Below are 19614 nucleotides of genomic sequence, written 5' to 3'. Positions count from 1 at the left end.
CAGCTGGTGGCCAGGAGGGTTTTAGAACAAATTTAATTAGAAAGTCAAAAATAACACCTTGTTTTGTCCTGCTGTAACTTGGTGAATAAACTCCAGCAAGTGTTGCAGGATTGTTCTTTCACTCCTCTCCCCAGACTTCATTGCTTCATTTAAAAATATGTCACTACATTCTTATTAGTAAATCCTGACTATGGCTGGAGTTGAGTGTTGTACTTGCATTTTTAACTTACAGGGTTAGTTCTGACTGGCTGTGAGCCATGAGGTGCCTGATCCCTGCTTGGAAGTACCAAGTTCTCCCAGCTGGGTTTTGGGGGAAATTTACAATATTGTAGCTTTTATATGAGCATTTTCTGCTCCCTCTGATGCCCCTCCTGATTTGCTTGTTTGATTAAACAGGGGACAAGCGGAAGAGGGTTAATAGTCTTCTGTCCTTTGGCCCTGCTCTGTCCCACTTGGAGTGGCAAGTCGCCTTGTTACTGTGTTAGTCTGTAAGTGCAGCTACTTTTTATTCAAATGCCAGGTTCAGGGAGATTTTACTTCCAGCCCAAGAAATAACCCACCTGACATCTAAGAATGGATTATTTCCAGTGTCATGGCAATACCTATGTCCAGTGACATTAATCCGTTTGTGCCTCCATTTCAGCATCTGTAGAGTTGGAAGAATTAATCTTGCAAGAAGGTAGGAGAGAGAAGGGATGTTTGGGAAGTATTTACCATTGTTATTAGGCGAGCAAAGGAACATAAGATTAGAGGATGTCTCTTACTTCTCCTAAAACAGACTAAATATTTAAAGATTTCCACCCTTAATATTTTTTTTAGTGAAAATCCAGCAATAAGCAACTAACTTTGACTATGAATCTATCTAGTTTCTCTTCTGCAGCCTCTCCCGTGGCAGCTGTGTGAAGCAGAGACAGTATATGACATGAGGAAGCCTGACGTGTGGGATGGGATTTGTATGGGTCTGGATGTGTATTGAACTCAAATCTCGGGCCCAAGCGCATTCAGCTGATCATCTACACACGTGCAAACTTGTTATTTCTTTGGTGAATTCTTCTAGGTTGGAAAGATAATGTCAGTGGTGAGCTGTGCCTTCTGGATAGGTTGCTACGTACATCACAAATTGTGCTTAGTCTGAACTCTTAGAGCTGAAACACCCTTTGCCACACTGAAAATAGCAATTGGGCTATTTCCACTAGCCAACCACAGGTAACCACTCTAGTTTTGGAAGATGTTATGGTTGCATGCATCCTGAGCTGTGGTAACATAGTTATAAAATTAAAATTAAAACTGTATGAAAGTCAGGTATTTTAAAGGATTAGGTTTGTGGGAGTTCTTTTCCTCTGGGACACAAGACCTTGCATCATGTACCTTGTGTGGGTGAGAACCGTAAGCACCAAATGTAACTTACTTTTGGTATCTGAAAGTGTATTTTGTTATTGTGCAGGATGCAAATTTTAGTAGGATACTCCAAATGCCTTTGTGCTTTTCCTTTAGGGATGCTAGCTGTAAAAAAATCTAGTCTTAATGAAAAACTTGCTTTCTAGCCCATTATTGGAATGGGTCCATTATCCATTCTTTGCATACATCTTTCCTTCTCCACAGCTTAGTCCCAGGAATGCTGTGGGCAAGCAATGCACTCAGGGCAGGCCTTCCTTTTCTCTTTTCCAGTCCATCTTTGCTGACCATTTTCTTTGCTTCTAACAATTCACCAGCATCTGCTGGTGCGACAGTGTTTCACTGCCCCAGTTTGAAAGCCTTCCACCAAGGTGAACTGTTGATGCTTTTGTGCATGGTTTTGATTTCCTTTAAGGTCTAAGCACCTTGAGGAAGGCACATTGGATCTGATCTGTCAGAGGCTCTAATATGGTATCACTCCACTTGAAGCCCTGTGGGAGAGAGAGGCAGTCAGTACTTACGAAAACCAAGCTGCTTACCTTTATATTTGTCCTCGAAACAATTGTCTGTAACTACTGGAATATTAATACTTTTATGATCTGTTGTCTCTTTACTTAACCTCAACTTTGAATCTCCTGATTTCTGAGCAACTAATTCTAAAAAAAGGTGTGTGGAAATAGAGCTTTATCTGAAAAACCAACAAACCCCAAAATAACACAAATGTATTTGTTCTGGAGGTGTCTGAAAGACTGAAGTTGAATTGAAATACGCAGTACTTCAACCAGCTCTGATTTCTGTGTTTATTTACATCTATAACATAATGAAACTAAAAAATACGTACAGTCTCCTATGCATTTGCTATGCCCTTTGATCATGTGCAGGGAAAAATTACAGTAGTAGCTTCTCTTTCCTCTTTGAGTGTTTAGAAAGGAGAACCCAAACATGAGCATATTCACTATTACACGAACATACTACCTGAGATGCAATTATTTTTCCAAAGGCAAAGTGGCACACTTCCAAGTACCTAAATATCCTATAGATTTTAAAGTACATTCTTCAGTTGTTCACCAGTGCAAGTGGTCTGAATATTAACTAGAAGTTGCTATTTGACACCTTCTGGTGTAACTCACAAGGTGAGTTGAATGACAGAACAATCTAGGTAATTTTGTTGTGAGTTGACAAAAAAAGGTACATAAAGGCTGAAAAGCAAAGAGGGAAGCTGTGCTAGAACGTGAAGTTTGAAAGTGGCATGACTGGGATGAACTCCACATAAAAATACCTCAGACCTGCCTGGCTTCCACCTTCCAGTGGTGGTGAGATTGCTGGGAACTGAGCAGCAAAGTCTTTTGTCCTGCAGAACTTCACGTTGCTGCACACCTGCAGCTGTGCAGTTTTGAGGACTTGCAGCCAGTATCCTTATTTCATGTAGGCTTGAGGGATTAGTAGGACTAGTTGCCAAATAAGGTGCTGTAGAACACGATAAGATGAACAAGCTCTGGCCCTTGCAGTTTAGGTGGATGGTATCTCAAGATTTTTAACTGCAAGATCTTTTGAGCCTCGTCAAATGATGGATTTATAACTTAAATCCTGTTTTACCAAGTTTGTCAGACTCTTTTGTGTCTTTATAAATCCCATCAGTGATCCACCAGGTCATTTCATCTTTTAGGCAGAACTGGAAGCACAGGAACTCAACAGGAATGAAACGAATGCAAAGTTCTCAGTAAGTAGCCATAAAATATATTTCTCTAAAAATTACTTTCAACAGTATGTTTTCATAATCAAGTCCCTGACTATGTCATGTCCAACAGACCGGCAATTTTGGTAGAAATTAGGCACTCAAATGCCTTGTTATGTGCAAAAGTCCAGTGTTTACAGGCCGCTGGTATTTGCGTGGCCTCCACTTAACCCTTCAGCACAACACTGAACCCAGGTCTCTCATATCCTTGGCTAAGTGCTGAAATTATTGGACTTCTCAACAGAATGGTGACTTTGTGGAGGGTGTGTGTGGTTGGATTAGGTTTATCAGAGAAGGGCACAGCCAGAGGTGAGAGGGAACACCTGCTTTAGGGATGCTGAGGGAGCTTTTGTGTGAGATGGACCTTGAGCAGGCCAGCAATGCCAGGCCTCAAGCTGTTAGGCTCACACCCAGCCCCAGAGCATGGGGTCTGTCCCTGGAAATTCAGCTGGAGTGCAGTAAAGTGCAGCCGGGTTTTTGTGAATGACAGTGGGACCAGGGGATGGACACAGTAGGCATCAGTTGTGGAGTGTAGAGATGCTACCTTTTCCTTGTGTGTTGAAACCTCAGTGCAGAAGGGTCTCTTGCTATCACATTTTGATTTAGGATCATACAGGAATGAGGGTAATGTGTTTATTCAACATGCCTGGTGAAAATATTTTAAGACTACCTTCTCTCTTGACTGTTACCAGCTCCTTCAGTCAGAGTCCGCATCAGCGTGAATGCAATTTTCATGCATTGTTTCAGCCTGGAAATGAAACAATTTTCATTAATGGAAACCTGGTTCTCAAGCAGAACAATTAGACCCACTTCAGGTTGAAAAAAGATAAAAGCATGCTAATTTGGATGGAGGACTCTTCTTTCAAGGCAGCCAATTGAGTCATCAGGCTGCCACCCACCTGACCGTCTGACAGGTAATTAGGAGATAGTCCTCTTTTTGTGTGGAGTGTGTGCGTAAACCTCCACATGCTGGTGTTACTGCCCATTGGGACCTCCAGAGGAAAGAGCTAGGCAGTGGCAAAAGAGTGAGGAGAGCACGTTTGTCAGACGGTGCCCAAAGATCTGACTTGTTTTTTGATTCAGCTCATTATTTTTGTCTTTTAACAGCTACCTGAAGTTTCTGGCAGTCAAGTCGTCATGGCAGACGTGGGCTGCAAAAAACCCAGCGATTGCACTGTCTCCAGGCTACTCAGCGTAGTGGAGAGCGAACTCCGGGCTGGGAGAGACAAAGGTGACCCCACTGAGAAACAGCTCCAGGTTGTCTTAGAGGATGCGACGCTCTGGCAGAGATTCAGGGAAGTCACTAATGAGATGATCGTGACCAAGAATGGCAGGTGAGTGATCTGCTCAGCACTGTGGGCTAAGTGTAGATGACAGCCAGGGGGGTTAAGTGGCATAATAATAAACTCTGTGTGCAGACTCAAAAGAACTGCAATAAGCATGTAACAGTTTTATCCCTACAGCCTCGCAGTCCTCTAAAACCAGCATAGGAACAGAATGGGGTGTCCCTGCTCCTTCTTGGTCACTGCTAAAATATTCCTGCCAGCCTTTGTTCTGGCTTGTGAAGAAATATATTGACTGAGGTTGCACAAAAAGGGAACTTTTTCAAGGGAATAGATGGTACCTCTCATAACATTTTTTGAATGACTTTTTGTACTAATAATCATCAGCTTTATTAGCAAGTCCTTACCTGTAGACGTCAAATTACTGTACAGAAGCAGATTGGTGGTGTTCTCCCCAGCTGCAGTTCCTGTCTCTCTGGCCTTGAGTATTAATAGCTGGTACAAGCAGTCTGTGACAGAATAGGGTAAAATAAAACTGTGCCTTACGTGGCACGTATGTGCAGTCCAGATTGTGTGGTCCCACGGAGTTATTGCTCCATAGTTGTTCCTGGTACCCTTAGAAACAATTGCGGAATCTTGGTTAACACACACAGCTTTAGAAAGACAAAATATTGTGAGGTAAATGGATCACATATGTTGCTATTTGGGGAACACAGAAGGCACAGGAAAAGAGTGCAAAACCTGGTGAGAAGGATACTAATTCTGAATCAGGCACTGTCTGGAAGGAAGCTCTCCGCAGAGGTTCTGCTCTGAGCTGGGCTGACAGCAGAGTCCAGCCCATAACAGAGAGGAAGCTACTAGAACCAGGTTTGCTGGTGCAGTGGTACTAAAGTTTTGATTTCATGTACCCTCACCAGCCCTCTGCTGCACTCCCCTGCCCTGCACACGTTTCTTTTGCGAGACCTCTCAGGAGATCTGCATGGAAGAGAGAAATTAAGAGTTGGAGAGAAAGATTTACACGTGACGTGACTTTTATCCCTTTTGCAGACTTTGATTTAGCAGAATTTGTGGATGATATTACTGTTGACTGTAGCTTGACAAGGGACATAGAGGAAAGCAGTTAAAAGGAAAAATCTGGCTCTGAAGGTTATTCTATTGAGAGCACAGCTACCTTCCCAGAGTATCAGCTCTTGGTGTAACACTGCCTCTCGCCATTCTGATTCCTCCTAATAACCTATAAGGATAAAAACCTTCTGCTGAGGTTCTTTTTACACCAAGAAGCTGGTTTTGCTTCATTTAAATTACTTTAAAGACTGTTGTTAGGCTACAGGAAAATTCTGAGTGGACTTTCACTTAGTGTACGGTAGCTTAAACTGTCTCCTTAGCAGCATAACTGACCAAAAATGAGGTAAGATAGGTTTGCCTCAAGTTAATTAAATTGGTGCAAAGAAACACACCTTACCAACAGGGTTTTTTCAGTTTCTTTCCTCTCAGCTAACGTAAATCATGATTACATGATGATACTAGTTCTCTCTAAAATGTCTAGGTGAGTGCCTAGATAAAATCTTTTTAAGATGATGATAAGGGAATCTTTTATTATTTGAACATGCCTGGTTGCTTCTTATTTAATTGTGTGAGCTGCCTTATTTTTCTTTATTCTAACTTATACACTCCTTATCAGCTTGATCCTATTTTTTCTAAAGCCAGGGCCAGCTCTAGTAATGTCAGTGGGGGCAGGAATAGGTTCTTTATAATCAAACTACAGCCCTCTCAAAAAATTACAAAAGTATGTCACACTATCATCTGCATAAAGCCTTTTAACAAAATTACTGTAGCATGAGGGACTATGAAAAAGGATCTCTTGCATCTCTGAAAGTATCTTCCATAAGCAAACCATCAGTGCACCAAAAAAAGGAGCTCTTTGAATAACTCCATGCTATTCAAAAGGAGACAAACTTGAGACAGTCTCTTATGAGTGCTGAGGTTTTTTTCAGGTTCAGGATTCTTCAGTGATTGTCTCCAGAGGGATTCTCAGTAGAAAAAATATCGATCTAATTCTGCTGCTACTTAAATCAGTAGAACTAATTCATTATTGCTGAAGGGTATATGAATGCTTTTGAAAACTGTTCTTCAGTTAACGAGAAAGACCAGTCTGAACTTCTCTGTGTGAAAACTAATACAGTTTGCGCGGACACACTGTTAGCAAAATTCAGAAATTAAACCAAAACCTGATACAGGAGCAACCCAGAGAATGAAAGGCTGACTGATTAGTGATCCTCAAGTGTCAAATTCTAGCATGCACAATTCTATCTGCTGCGATTGAGTCATCTCTAATTGGTACCAAGGGTCCCCAGATATCACTAGATGAACCAAGTTCAGTGTTAATACACAGATATGTCTCCGTTCCTGGATCGTACGTCATTATAATAATCACCTGCCATAGCATTATGCCTAGGTACGCAGGGAAGATAGATAAATTATGAACAAGATAGACATCATTAAAATTAAACTGCATGCTATTTCACCAAATACATCCCAACGGGTGCAGCTGATGCGATGGGAATCAGTCTCCTATTTTTCTCAGATTTATTGTATTCAATCGGCATTTCAATATCAGTGTTTTCTGATCGAGCAGGTTTTCTCTCTTGTGTTTATCCCATATTAGCTATGCAGTATCCTGAGACTTTGCAATCCACACTATTGTCTGGAGGCAGGAAGATGCCACTGTTCCCCCTCTGTGTACGGGGAGAATCCACAGTGGGTCAATGCAGGTAAATGTGAGTGGAGGGAAAGAAGCCCTTTCCACGCTTAAATGCTAAACCCAACTTTATTGGTTACTATACATTCGAGTTTGATATCAAACATCTTCCCACTCAAGTTCTGTACTCTGCAGTAATTGTAGCAGATTTGCTCTAAATAAATGGAAGAGGTTGAAGTGCTCAGCTCTTGCAGTAATGGAGGTCACAGGTGTACCTACCTGATCATTGAAACATTCTGACCGAAACAAATTTGGAGAAATCATAATTTGCCATGCTAAATGACAGACAAATGTGATTTTAGCAGTAGAGCCACTTAACCAGCAGAACAAGTAAGGTGGTAAGTTTTAAAATCTGTACAGTCAAGACATGCTGGTCCAAGCGAGGTGAGGATTATCTGTGTGTGAAGCAGGTTAATGCAGGGAAGGGCTGCAGTCTCTGTGATACAGGAGGTTAGAGTTGATGATGACTGTATTCTCTTCTGGCATTAGTCTATAGGTCTTTTGGGGATAAATTCAAGCCTGTCAAGTAGCAAGGCAGAGAAGCCTGCATTGTGGGCAGAGGAATTAACAATCTGTATGTAACACAAATAGTTCTGACAAATCTACTGAAATTAAATTTTCATGTGGATGACTGTTCCCCTCCACTTCAATTTCAGCTAAATATCTAAGTGTGTTACTTTGAAAACTGACTGCAGGGGGCCTGGGGGTGCAGGGAGCAATGCATCCATACTTTTTATCACATCTCACCCTGCACCCTGGTCAGAAAGACACATTAAGTGTAGCATATAAATCCACAGCTAAGCTTCCATTTAGTTAGAAAGATCACGGTTCAATGTATCTTTCTCAATGTTGGACTGGCCTAACTCATATTGGATGAAGATTCTCAAATTTCTGTTTTTCCCTGGTGCTGAACATATACATCAAGAATTATATAAAGGTGCTCAGAAAGGTAGGTGGTGAGTGGGATGTCATAGGAGATCATTAGCAATTTGCAGTTGACTGTCACTGGAGTTTCTGCAGGGGCAGAGACTTTTGGTGTCCCTTGAGAGAGCCTGGAGTTTCAGTTCCTTTCTTGTGTGTTTTGGATGTCTTGTGCTGCTACCTACCTAAGCCTAGAGACCTACCTTACCTTAGCCCTGTGGCCACGGACCTCTGGCAACTGCTGTGGTGGCTTGGTGTAACCAGTCTCTCCGTACCAGTAAAGAGCTTGAAGATTCATTGGCTTGCACATAAAAATGTGGCATGGCAAAATGGCAGTTGCCAGGAGAGGTCGGTATGGAGGTGTCCAGGGCAGGGAGGCCTCTTATTCATATAAGAAGAATGTAGGAGGTGATACATAACAGCTATAATAATCTTCCACAATAACGGTGTGTATTCCTCGACAAGCTAAGAAGCTTAATAAGTAGGATACCTTTGCTGGGAGACTCCTCTGTTCTGCTGACCACAAATTTTTCCCAGTTCCTGAAACTGTTGGAGCTTGACTCACTCTCTTGCTACAGTCTTTCAGGCACTGAGATGCCAAGTCATAGCTGTGTGGGACAAGTCCTGGGACAGACAGAAAACTGCTGAAAGTCTAGCTGTGAGCTGCTGCAAATCTTCTTTACAAAAGAAAAACCAAATAATTAAAAGGGGATTGAGAAAAGGTGGCATTAGACCTTTAAGCACAAAAGGAACATTTTCCCAAAACTAAACAAAGGCAGGATTTTAGTTTTAAATGCACAGAATGGTGGGAAGGCTGAATGATAGATGTTTAGAGTTTAGTAAAGGACAATGTTGCACCTGAGGTGAAACTAAAAGCAGAAAAACCTGATCAAGCTGATGAGGTCAGGGAATATGGAAGGATGAGGCCAAATGATGTAGTTGGGAATGGTCAGTGTTTGGTTAATGGTTGGACTAGATGATCTTCAAGGTCTTTTACAACCTTGATGATTCTGTGAAATGCAAGGTCTAACTGCAGGGATTTTAACCAGGCTTCTCAAAGTGGAGATTTATGTAATGGTAGTGTGTGGGAGAGCTGAGCACGCACAGGACCAATGTGATCAAGCAATGCCCGTTTATTACAACTAAGAAAGCCCTTTTATAATGTTCTCCTGCACACATGAGTAACCTGCAGTACAAGTCCTCAAGACTGGACAGTTAACTTAGCCCGCGCTTTAAACCTTCTTATGGTTGGATAAAAAGTGCCACATCAGCCTTGCCAGGCTTCCTGCCTTGTGGAACTTCCTCTTCCGTCCCAACCCCTTCCGGGGGTTGTTTGTCTCGTCGAGTTTCTCCCCCCTCATTCAGGGTCACATCCTTATCGCATTCTTGCTCGGCTGAGGCTCTTATCAGTCTTGTTCTCACGCAGGATTGCTCACATGGCCATTCTCTCGCAGAAAGCCCTCTAGAATCCCAACAGTAGTGGGACAGTATGTGAATACTTACACTTAAGAAAGGGAGAAAACACATTTCACCTAACTACAGACTTTTTAATATATCCCTGTAATAAGAATTCAGGATGCATTTTGAGGGAGAGAGTAATGAAATATGTGGAAGACAATGGAAAATGAGATTTTAAAAATTTTATTAAATTTAAATCATGCCAGACTAACCTGACACAACCCTGATGTAAAGAAGTGTTTTTAAACAAGGAAAATGTAGCAGATTTATTAGAGCATTTGGAATAGCACCACCTGGAAACCATTTCTCAAGTGGGAGATGTTGGGGATTAGCACAAGAGCCACGAGAAATGACAGAGGGAAGTGACTAACTTGGCTCACAAAGATTATAGAATATGACTGTTCCTTCAAAGAAAGGGTGAAAAACCTTTTGTATAGAGTAGTGTGGTCAATAAATCTGTCTGGAGTCTGATGAGTACCTGTCTGATATTATGTCCTGATTGCTGGAGATGGCAGCATGATTTCAGAGGATATATCCCGAGTCAAAGTGCAACTCGGCCACTGGACAGAGCGTGTGGCAGGGCAATCTAAGCATCAAAGAAACGCACTTTAATAGGACTCTGCAGTTAATGCAGTGAGTCTGTGGTTCAGCTCAGCCATTTTCAACTCTGTTCAATCCTGTTCATGCCTTCTTGTCCCACACCTAAGGATGTATTTAGCATGTCTGGATCCCATGGACTCTGCTGACACTACACATAGTTCATTATGTTCATAACTCTTGGCATGATCAAGACCTTAGTGCCCTACTTTAGAGGTAATATTTTTTTTTTCCAAATGATTGAAATAAAAAGAAAATGAAGGATTAACCCTTAAGAGACTTCTTCAGACAGATGGAGGGAAGGAGGATGTGGTTTACATTGACCTAACCTGTGAGCATCTGGTCAGAAACATTCTTTCAAAACCAGTTTCCAGGGGTGTCTCCCTTGTTTTGTTCCCTGGCCAGGCGGATGTTCCCTGTTTTGAAGATCAGTGTGTCAGGCTTGGACCCAAACGCCATGTATTCCTTCCTGCTGGACTTTGCCCCAACTGATGGCCACCGCTGGAAGTACGTCAACGGAGAATGGGTGCCAGCTGGGAAACCAGAGCCACCAAACCACAGCTGCGTCTACATTCACCCAGACTCTCCCAACTTTGGGGCCCATTGGATGAAAGCTGCCATTTCCTTCAGCAAAGTCAAACTTACCAACAAGCTCAATGGGAGTGGGCAGGTATGGCCTGATGTTTCCCCATACACCTCTTGGCTTCGATTGCAAGCACCTACCAATCAAGAAATATCAAGGGTGCATTTATGTAATTATAGAGGCCCTTACAGGCCTCTTCACCCACAGATGCCAATTATTCTCTGGAGGCCAAATGTAAACAGGAATAAACAGGCCTTAATTGGCGCTTTCAGATTTTAATGGACTTCTTGATGTTAAGAGAGACAGAGTGCTGTGGTTTACTTAATCATCGGGGGGCTTTTCAGAGTTGGTCTTGTGTGCTGGGGATTTTTACATAGGACTTCAGAGAAGGGGGAAAAAATGGTCATGGGTATTAGGTTTTTGTTGTGTTCCCCCATGTTGTCTGGTGTAAGTGGAATGTTGGCAGGAGTCAGATAGCAGAATAAAAGGCTTCTCCTAAATGAAATAATTACTATGTCTGCTTCTGCATCATGATAATTATCAATATTCTATTGAATCAGCTTTGGCCTTTGGAAGGAAACCACATGTACCAGAAATAAGTGACTTTCTCTTTGAATCCCTTAAAAATGCAAACAGGAAAATTAGGTTTGTTTCGTATTTTATTTTTGATTATGCATCTAAAGGTAAAATGTTGCACAAGACCTTTTGTTTGCTTGTTTGTTTTGTACAGAACTCCTACAGTGGATGATACTTGTCAGCCCCGAATCAATTTCTTTCATGTAAATATTATACATTCTCTATCTGTTATTTTCATTTGGCTTGTGAGGTACTTCTATAAGCCCAGGACCCTAATTAGGTAGGAAATTATCTCAGTTGTACTGGAGAGCAGAAAGATGACCTGACTTTTCCTAAGTCACACATGGAATCAGCACAGATTTACTGTGGAGCATAGAATGACATCTCAATTTGAAAATTCCTGTCCTGCATTCAGGAACTCAGAGAAGTCAAAGGCCTCAGAAAAGTATGCATGGGGGTGAAAAAGCTACAGGAAACCAACTTGGAAGGTCAAAGAGACCCTGGGGAATGAACAGGGTAACATGACATCTATATATGGTGAAGTGGAGAGGAAAGAAGAAGAAAGCCAGGGAGGAAAAGCTGTATGAGAAACAGAGCCCAAATAAAAGTCACTAAGTAACAAATGACTGAAGGTCCCCTTGTTTTCTTTTAAAATCTTTATGACAGTGTTAAGGTAAACCATGTCCCTGCTCTGCTTCAGCTTCCCCTTCTGTGGTGTTATTAGAAAGTAATAGCTGACTAGCAGTGCTTTATGCTGTGTTCTTATATATATATGTATGTATGCACACAGCACTTCTCAAAGTACAGATTTTATTTTTTTTTAAAATAGATTATTCTTGCAGTAGAGAGAATTAAGCAATATGCATTGTGGAATCAATGCTATTCACAGCTTTTACTGCCAGATATGCTGGTTTAAGCCCTGCCGGGACCGGAGAGCACGTTGCCGTTGCCCCTCCCCCACCCGCAGGTGGTCGGGCTGGAAGTGAGGCACAGACCCCGGGCTAAAATAACAAGAAATTTAATACAACAGTGTGATGAACAATCTGAACAACAACAGTGGCAATGATAACAACAATAAACATCAATAACAGTGAACAAGACCAAAGATATACAGAGAAATACCGCAAAATGGTCAGGGAACAAGCCCGCCGCGTGTGAGTCGCAATCCCCAAAACCAAAAGCCAAAATTAAAAGGCTCCGCTCCTGGACCTGACGTCAGCATGGTATGAATAACCCGGCTGGAGATCCCTTCCCCTTCTCTCTCTGCTGGGGAAAACTTGAGCCTATCCTAGTTGAACCAGGACACCAGGTTAGGTACATCTGCCAAGGCTTGTTTAGATGCACTTCATCTTGCCCAGAAAGGTGACTAGGTGACTGCCTCAGCTCCCTCTTGGCCCTGATTTCTGTGATGGTGATTCTGAGTCTTTCAGATAAGTAGAAGCAGGACAGGGATTGCCCCTTAGCTGTTTCTATAGCCTCTATCTAGTGCAGTGGAAGCTCAATGGTTTGAAGGCCAGAGCTGCTAACACAAATATTCACTAATGCTGTTGTATCGAAAGTTTTAAATCTAAGTCCAGTGAAGTCTCATTCTGCTCAGCCCTGTGGTTCCTCAGAAGGGAGGAAGGCACCTGCCCTTCTGCTCTCAGTAATCACTGCCTGGGGAGGTTTAGCAGTGACATCTGGTCTATTATAGAGCCAGAGCAAGGGAGCAGCTGTGGGATACCAGAGTGGCACTGGAGTCTGTCTCTGTTTTGTTTTCTGCAGATAATGTTGAACTCCCTGCATAAATATGAGCCCCAGGTACACATAGTTCGTGTAGGAGGCCCCCACCGGATGGTGATGAACTGCTCCTTCCCTGAGACACAGTTCATAGCTGTGACTGCTTATCAAAATGAAGAGGTAGGCGGATGCCACGCTGTGCTCTCGGTCACCAGTGATGGAATATATTAAAAGCCTATCACCTACAAGATCAGTGTGGACACACTGGTCCTTTTCTTGTTTCCCCACCAGTCCCATGCAGTGCAATGTTCCACCCAGTCTAATACTCTGTCTTCTCTCTGCAGTAGAACATTGTCTAATCTAGTGTCCGGCTGCAGTTCTAAGCCAGGTTTAGTTTAATATCCTGCCACAGCTATTCCAGACTGGTCCATCTGTCCTGGCATCCCAATCCCTTTTTGGAGAAAAAACTACAGTCAAGTCCACTATCTTTCTCCAGCGATGACTGATGGTTATAATGATAACCTATCTCTCCCTGCTCCTTATAATGCATACAACTGCAGAACAGTGAAACATCCCATGGGAAAATTCCCCCAACCCCAAAACTGTAATTGAGGGATGCTTTGGGTTGTGACAATTGCTAACTCATGAGCCACATCCCTTAGCTAGTGTTGCTGCAAGTTTGATTCATACTTGGTAGAAATTTGGTGTTTAAACTCTCTTGAAAGGGTCCACCATCCCACAGGATTTGCCAGGCTGGACCGTGCCCTTAGGCTGCCCTGCCTGGTGTTCTGCCTGTGGCACTGAGCAGTATGCAGCACTCCCTGAGGAGCAAAGCTAACCAGCCCTGGAAAACATCATGTGTGGGGATGTATTTTGTTAGGCTAACCAAGGCAGTTCCACTTAGATTACTCTGGAAGATGTTTTGTCAAGTTTCTATTCCAAATTGCCTTCACTAACATACCTTGTTTTCTGTAAACTCAAGATAACAGCTCTCAAAATCAAGTATAATCCCTTTGCCAAAGCCTTCCTGGATGCAAAAGAAAGGTGAGTTCTTTTTTTTTTTTTTTTTTTTTTTTTTTTGTTAAAGCAGTAGCATCACACTGTGGAAGATAAATTATGTAACTTAATCTTCTGTCTGCTGTCTTAAATCCAGAGTCACTTCACTGATATTAGTGGGGAGATTCTTTATATAACTATTACAGTGGGGTCTGAAGTGAGTGAAACATCCTCTTGGGGATCCTAGGACTTAGCCCTGTCTACACAGAAGCCTGAAATGAGATGCTGTGAACTTCCCCAGTAATGCTATACACCACATATGTTCACTACGTTGTACTTGTGCTACAATGAAGCGCTAAGGCTTGGACAACTGGCCCAAGCCAGAGTTGACCTATAGATGAATCCTGTACATTTTGTAACTGATAACCATTGTGCTGGTAGGTATTGTACTAAGTTATAACGACCCACTTATACTGATGTAAAAAGTGTTAAAGTATTGGAATACTGCAGCCTGAACAACAGGCCCCAAGCTGAAGCTGCTAACTTAGTGTGTAGTCATTAATGAAGTATGTAAGCTTGCTAGTGAGAGACGCAGCTTAGACAAAATAGAATCAGCAGTGAGGAGAGAATGTATCCAGCTTCCCTTGTTTAGCCTTGTTCAAGGCTGAGAACCCACGTATCTGGCCTTGTTAGAAACTCCCTTGGTTTCCCCCCCTGAGCCCTGGCCAGGCTTTGGGTGCAATCAAACAGGAGGATGAAACCAGAAATTTTCCACTCAAAACAAAGGTGCCAGCTATTCTGGCTGGTCGATCTCTGGTATATAAGGCTGGGCCCGTTTGCAGCGACTTTGGGTGCCTCACCTATGGGTGGACACACCACGTAGGATTTCCCACTTGCCGGGACAGGCTCTCCAAACCCTCGCTGTAACCGGGGCTCCCCAGTGACTGCGGATCTGGATGATGATAATATATGCAAGTGGTGATGTATTTTTCTTAATCTCCATTCTCTTTCTCGTGTAGTAATGATTTAATGCATTACCCTGTATTTTCCTGTTTGCTGCTTTAAGTGCACTATTCTGCTTTTTCTTACTGCATGTTTTCTGTATTACACTGTTACCACTAGTAAAATATGCCTGCTCTTTTCACTCTGGTGACTGAGTTTAACTGGTATCCTTAATCAGCAGAACATACAATGAGTCCCATAATTTGATAGTTAACTGCAGATGTCGAAAAGCATAACTAAAGTGAAATTGCACCGTAACCACACTGCTATTGTTAAACCTGTGTGTTAATGTATGATGTGTTTATTAAAAGTAACCTGTAGGTGCTAACTATATGTTAGAGATGCTTCCATTGGAAACAAATTGTGGTTTATCTTTCAAAGTTTTACTTGCACAATCCATGCTAATACAGTGAGGCATCCAAATGATGCATTCCAGTCCACAACTGCTAATAAATTTTGCTTGGACTTGGTATGTCTTTCCATACGTGAAGCATCCCACATGCCTGCAGTAGAATCTTTGTTTCTTTCCATTCCTCTCACCCCTTAAGAAGGTGCTATCTCAGCATGAGGGTTTCCAGCTGCGGAGGGGGAATGCTGCTCTCGGCTTGCCTGGCTGAGCAGGAGGCAGAGCCCTGCTGTGCTCTAGGCGGGAGGCCAGGCTAAGGCTGTTGATGCAAGCAGGAACGGTGCCCACAGGTAGATTTAGAATTCCAGGTTCAGCCCTGAAATTTGGCACAAATTCAGGAACATTTTCATGTATGCCATGAGACATAAGCTCCTACTTCGTTTATGGCAGACTGCAGAAAAATCTGCTGCTTAGCAAGTGGTTAAAGAAGATGGTTTTCCCTCCTTTTTAACTTTTCATTTTTTTTAGTGAATAGTTCTGGCTTTCTTTTCTGATTTCTCAATGAGAAGTTTTACCACTAAGTATTTTGTTTTTCAGAAACCATCCCAAGGATGCTCCAGAAACAGTCTCAGAAGGTCAACATATGACATATTCTCACTGTAAGGTTTTTATTCATGTTAGCTGGAAGTTTTGTGTGATGTGATAGGTGCTGGGAAGCTGGGACTTGTTGAACTGGATCATACCAGTTATTCACTGAGTCCTGAATTGTGTTCATAGAAAGGGACACTTTAAAAAAAAAAGATTGACGAAACCTCACAGTAGGAAATAATGTGACAGTTTCTGCAAGGGATCATTTTCCTTATGATCCAGTTTTTCAATATTAAGAGGAATCTAGAATCAAGATGATGTATGACATTTTTAGGGCTTTCTCCCTTTTTTTTTGTATTTGTAACTGTGAATATTTTTGTCACCTATAAAATTACCTTTCATTATTAAACAGGTTAAAAAAAATGGGGGGAACAGAGGTTGTGCTTGTTTTAATGATAGTTTTTCTTTCATTTGTTCTTTGATGTTTGTGTCATTTTCTGTTAGTTGTTTTCAGGTCTTGTTTTTAGGGTCGGTGGTTTTGGAGGTTTTTTTGATTGTTAGCTGTTCCAGTATCTTGGAATCTCTTTGGTATTTCTGAGGCTCAGGTGGTTCTGACAGAAGGCTGCTTGCTTTATTGTATTGCAGTGTTTTGGTGCAATAATGGTTTTCTCCTCTCTTTCCCCTCAAAGTGAGTGGCTGGTTGATTTCCAACCCAGATACAATGTGTGCATCAGGAAGCTCTAATTATCAGTACACTGGACCTTTGCCTCTGCCAGCTCCACACAGTCCCCACAGCTGCGAGCGATACTCGGCACTGCGAGGGCACCGGGCTGCTCCGTACCCACCTTCCTACATGCAGAGGAATCATTCACCTACAGGTACAACTGCAATGCTGCTTTGCTTCCAGGGAACAGACACTCTCTGACTGCCTAACCCTTGCTTTCAGTCAGCATAAGCATTAAAATGAGCAAAAGCTGAGGCTAGGAAAGAGCATGATGAGTCTCTGTAACAATCTGCATGCACAGAGAATGTTTAAGGCAGCAAAACAAGAGGTATAAAGAGCTGGGCGCACTGGAACTGTTAATTATAAATGAGACAGATCTTGCTTAAAGTACAGCTCACAATTATACAAAAAAAGCATTGCAAGCCTTCTGTCCTTGTCATGCCATGAAGCAGTTGCATCCTCGAGTAAAGCAGCCCTTAGGAATGTGGTAGGAGCTGATGTGAGATCAAGGCATTCTGGTATTGCCAGAGTTTTTTGAGTCCCTTTCACTCTCTAGATCTGGGTGTAGAGTTCCAGAAATTGGCTCTACTTTGATCAGAGGAAATTGGCCAGAAACAAGAGTAAGCATATAGTAATCTGCTTGTTAATTATAATTTAGCAAGGCATCCTGTTTAACACAAATATTTAAGCTCAAGTTATAAGAAAATCTGTATCAAAACATTGCTAGTCATATGGCAATTATCGTTTATGGAAAGACTTGAAAAAATGCATATCCTGTGTCTATCATGCCATACTTTCTCATATATACACCTGTAATTACAATGGCACCTTGCTACTCTCTTAATAAACACATTAATTTTGTCCTTTTACCTATGGTTAGAAACCTCATGACCACATTGCTTCCTCAGCACTACCCGTGTTCTGTTGCCTTAAGACAATGTCTTTGCAATAGTCACTGAGGATTTGTTTGTTGCTTTCCCCCCCCCCCCCCCCAAGTTAATTTGTTGGAGAGTTCCAACAATAACCTTCAGGTATTCTCAGGACATGACAGCTGGACTTTGCCATCCTCTCCACATGCTAATTTGCTCTCAGTGCCACACACGAAGGGAGCTGCCAGCCCCGGACCCAGGTAAGTTCAGTGAGGCTTGTAGGACTGCCCTGGTGATTCACACTTTCTTCCAAGCTTTAATCAGCATCCAGGATTTGAAACATGTCCTAAGTGCCCAACTTAAGATTCCTGGACAGATCTTTATGACCAGCTAATTATCTCCTGCTCTAAAATCAGTGGGAGCTTTGTTTTTCCCCAGCGCTGCTGAAAACTAGAATCTTGGAACAGCCACACAGAACTTTGGTATCTACAATCTGTGAGGGTTTTAAAGCCAAATTATTTTTCTCTATATATTCCTCACTATTCTCCTTCATGAAATGAGGATCCCATTCCCATGAAGGGATGTAACAATCTAATTATGTTCTATTCTAAAAATATCGTTAATAGGGTAGTAAACAGTTCTAGGAATGGCTGGAATTTAGACCTAGAGAGTCAATTATTTATCAAGTGTTTGCCCTTCTTTTCCCAAAATAAATGCACACATTTCTTCTCTAATTTAGGTGTTGGAAAATCAGCTGTGATTCTTTAAAATTCATAAGCATTCATGAAAAGGATCTTTAAATCCTGAAACCTCACATGTATTTGTACATTTTGCTCCATGCCCCTCTCCAGGGTCACCAGGTCTGATGGTTGCTGGTGGTTTTTCACTTAAGATCTGCAAGGCTGATCTAGTTTAGTAACTCGATTGGAATAGCTGCCTTTTAGCAGATAACGCACTTGACTTTGCTGTGGTAAGTCTTGTGCAGGGGAAAATGCTTTGAAATAAGTCATTCAATTTGTATTGCTTTTTTTTTTCCAGCCACTACCCTTGCCTGTGGACAGTGAGCAACAGTGCTGTAAATGTTACCAACCCAGGAAGTGAGGTGAACAACAGCCCTTCAAGCGTGTTTCTAAGGGGGAATGTCCCCTTACCCACTGCATCATCAGTCCCAGTCCCTCTGCAGGGAGTGATGTCTGGCAGCATGGAAACGCAAGGGGAAGCGGCTCTAGCCAGACTAGGTGACTCTGCGTGGACATCCTCACACTCCTTTTAATGGACAGGCAGCTCAGGAGGGGAGCTCAGCCAAACAGACTGACACAAATGGCAAACGTTCCCCTAGAACTGCAGCTCAGAGCAGGGATGTGTATGCAGAAAACCAACTTCATCGAACATCACTTTCCATAATGTACCTCTTGTGTGCCAGAGAAGCCAAAATGCATAATGCAAAGGCAAGAAATGTTATGGGAAGTAGCTTATTCCTGTAACCTTTAGGTGTCACTCAGGATGATGTCCAGAGAGAATCTTTATAGTTAGTTTTGCTTCTACATCACATAAAAAAGGATCAGAAACATGGGACTGAGCAAAGCAGACATGGCTGCTGAATATTTGCATGTCATTTTAAAAGTCCTTTCTGTAACTAATGGCCAAGTCCAAGGGAAATTGTGAGCAAGTTCACAACTGGTAATCTGAAGGGACAGCGCTGCTTTGAAGACTTTCTGAATCTGTCACATGAAGGTTTTCACTTTACCTGAAACTAAACCCTTCAGGGGATGAAATCAGTCTGACATCCTCATGCCACCCTTCTCTAGCTCCTGTTTGCTGTTTGTGTGCTATAGGGGATAATGGACACACTCAAGTTGAGAAAGTGGCTGCATTGTAGCAGCAGGGTGAAGGGCACCTAGTTTAGCATTTATAGTCTGATGTGACAGTCTTTGAAATGAAAAGTTCCAATGTTTTCTATATGTGCTATTTTTGAAAGGGCAGAGGGAAAAGAATTATAGAAAAAAAGATTCAGCTCGCATTTCCACTTTGCTTCAGGTATAGAGTACAAATAAAATATGAATA

The 19614-nt window shown here is 42.2% G+C and overlaps 2 protein-coding genes across 5 annotated transcripts in view; both read left to right on the top strand.

The window, feature by feature from the left end:
* The window catches only part of SFT2D2 (SFT2 domain containing 2), a 16570-nt gene extending 13455 nt beyond the window's left edge, over nt 1–3115 (top strand). Inside the window, exon 9 of the transcript XR_012633035.1 lies at nt 3062–3115. The gene's annotated coding sequence lies outside the window, so the exon portion shown is untranslated. The remainder of the gene's footprint in view (nt 1–3061) is intronic.
* Nucleotides 1–19614, top strand: part of TBX19 (T-box transcription factor 19) — a 27714-nt gene extending 8100 nt beyond the window's left edge. For 2 of the 4 annotated variants that reach the window (XM_074897796.1, XM_074897790.1), the window contains exons 2-10: nt 3062–3115; nt 4238–4464; nt 10553–10817; nt 13071–13205; nt 14008–14069; nt 15967–16028; nt 16647–16835; nt 17678–17810; nt 18589–19614. In XM_074897796.1, coding sequence (XP_074753897.1) covers nt 4268–4464; nt 10553–10817; nt 13071–13205; nt 14008–14069; nt 15967–16028; nt 16647–16835; nt 17678–17810; nt 18589–18823 — 1278 coding nt within the window. In that variant the 5' untranslated portion in view covers nt 3062–3115; nt 4238–4267 and the 3' untranslated portion in view covers nt 18824–19614. Of the gene's footprint in view, nt 1–3061; nt 3116–3910; nt 4045–4237; nt 4465–10552; nt 10818–13070; nt 13206–14007; nt 14070–15966; nt 16029–16646; nt 16836–17677; nt 17811–18588 lie in introns of those variants that run through there. The other 2 variants (XM_074897813.1, XM_074897805.1) reach the window with 2 other exon arrangements.

The sequence above is a fragment of the Athene noctua genome, chromosome 1 (assembly GCF_965140245.1).
Source record: "Athene noctua chromosome 1, bAthNoc1.hap1.1, whole genome shotgun sequence".
Classification (NCBI taxonomy): domain Eukaryota; kingdom Metazoa; phylum Chordata; class Aves; order Strigiformes; family Strigidae; genus Athene; species Athene noctua.
The sequence above is the reverse complement of the archived record's forward strand: the minus strand, read 5'-3'. Positions and strand labels throughout refer to the sequence as shown.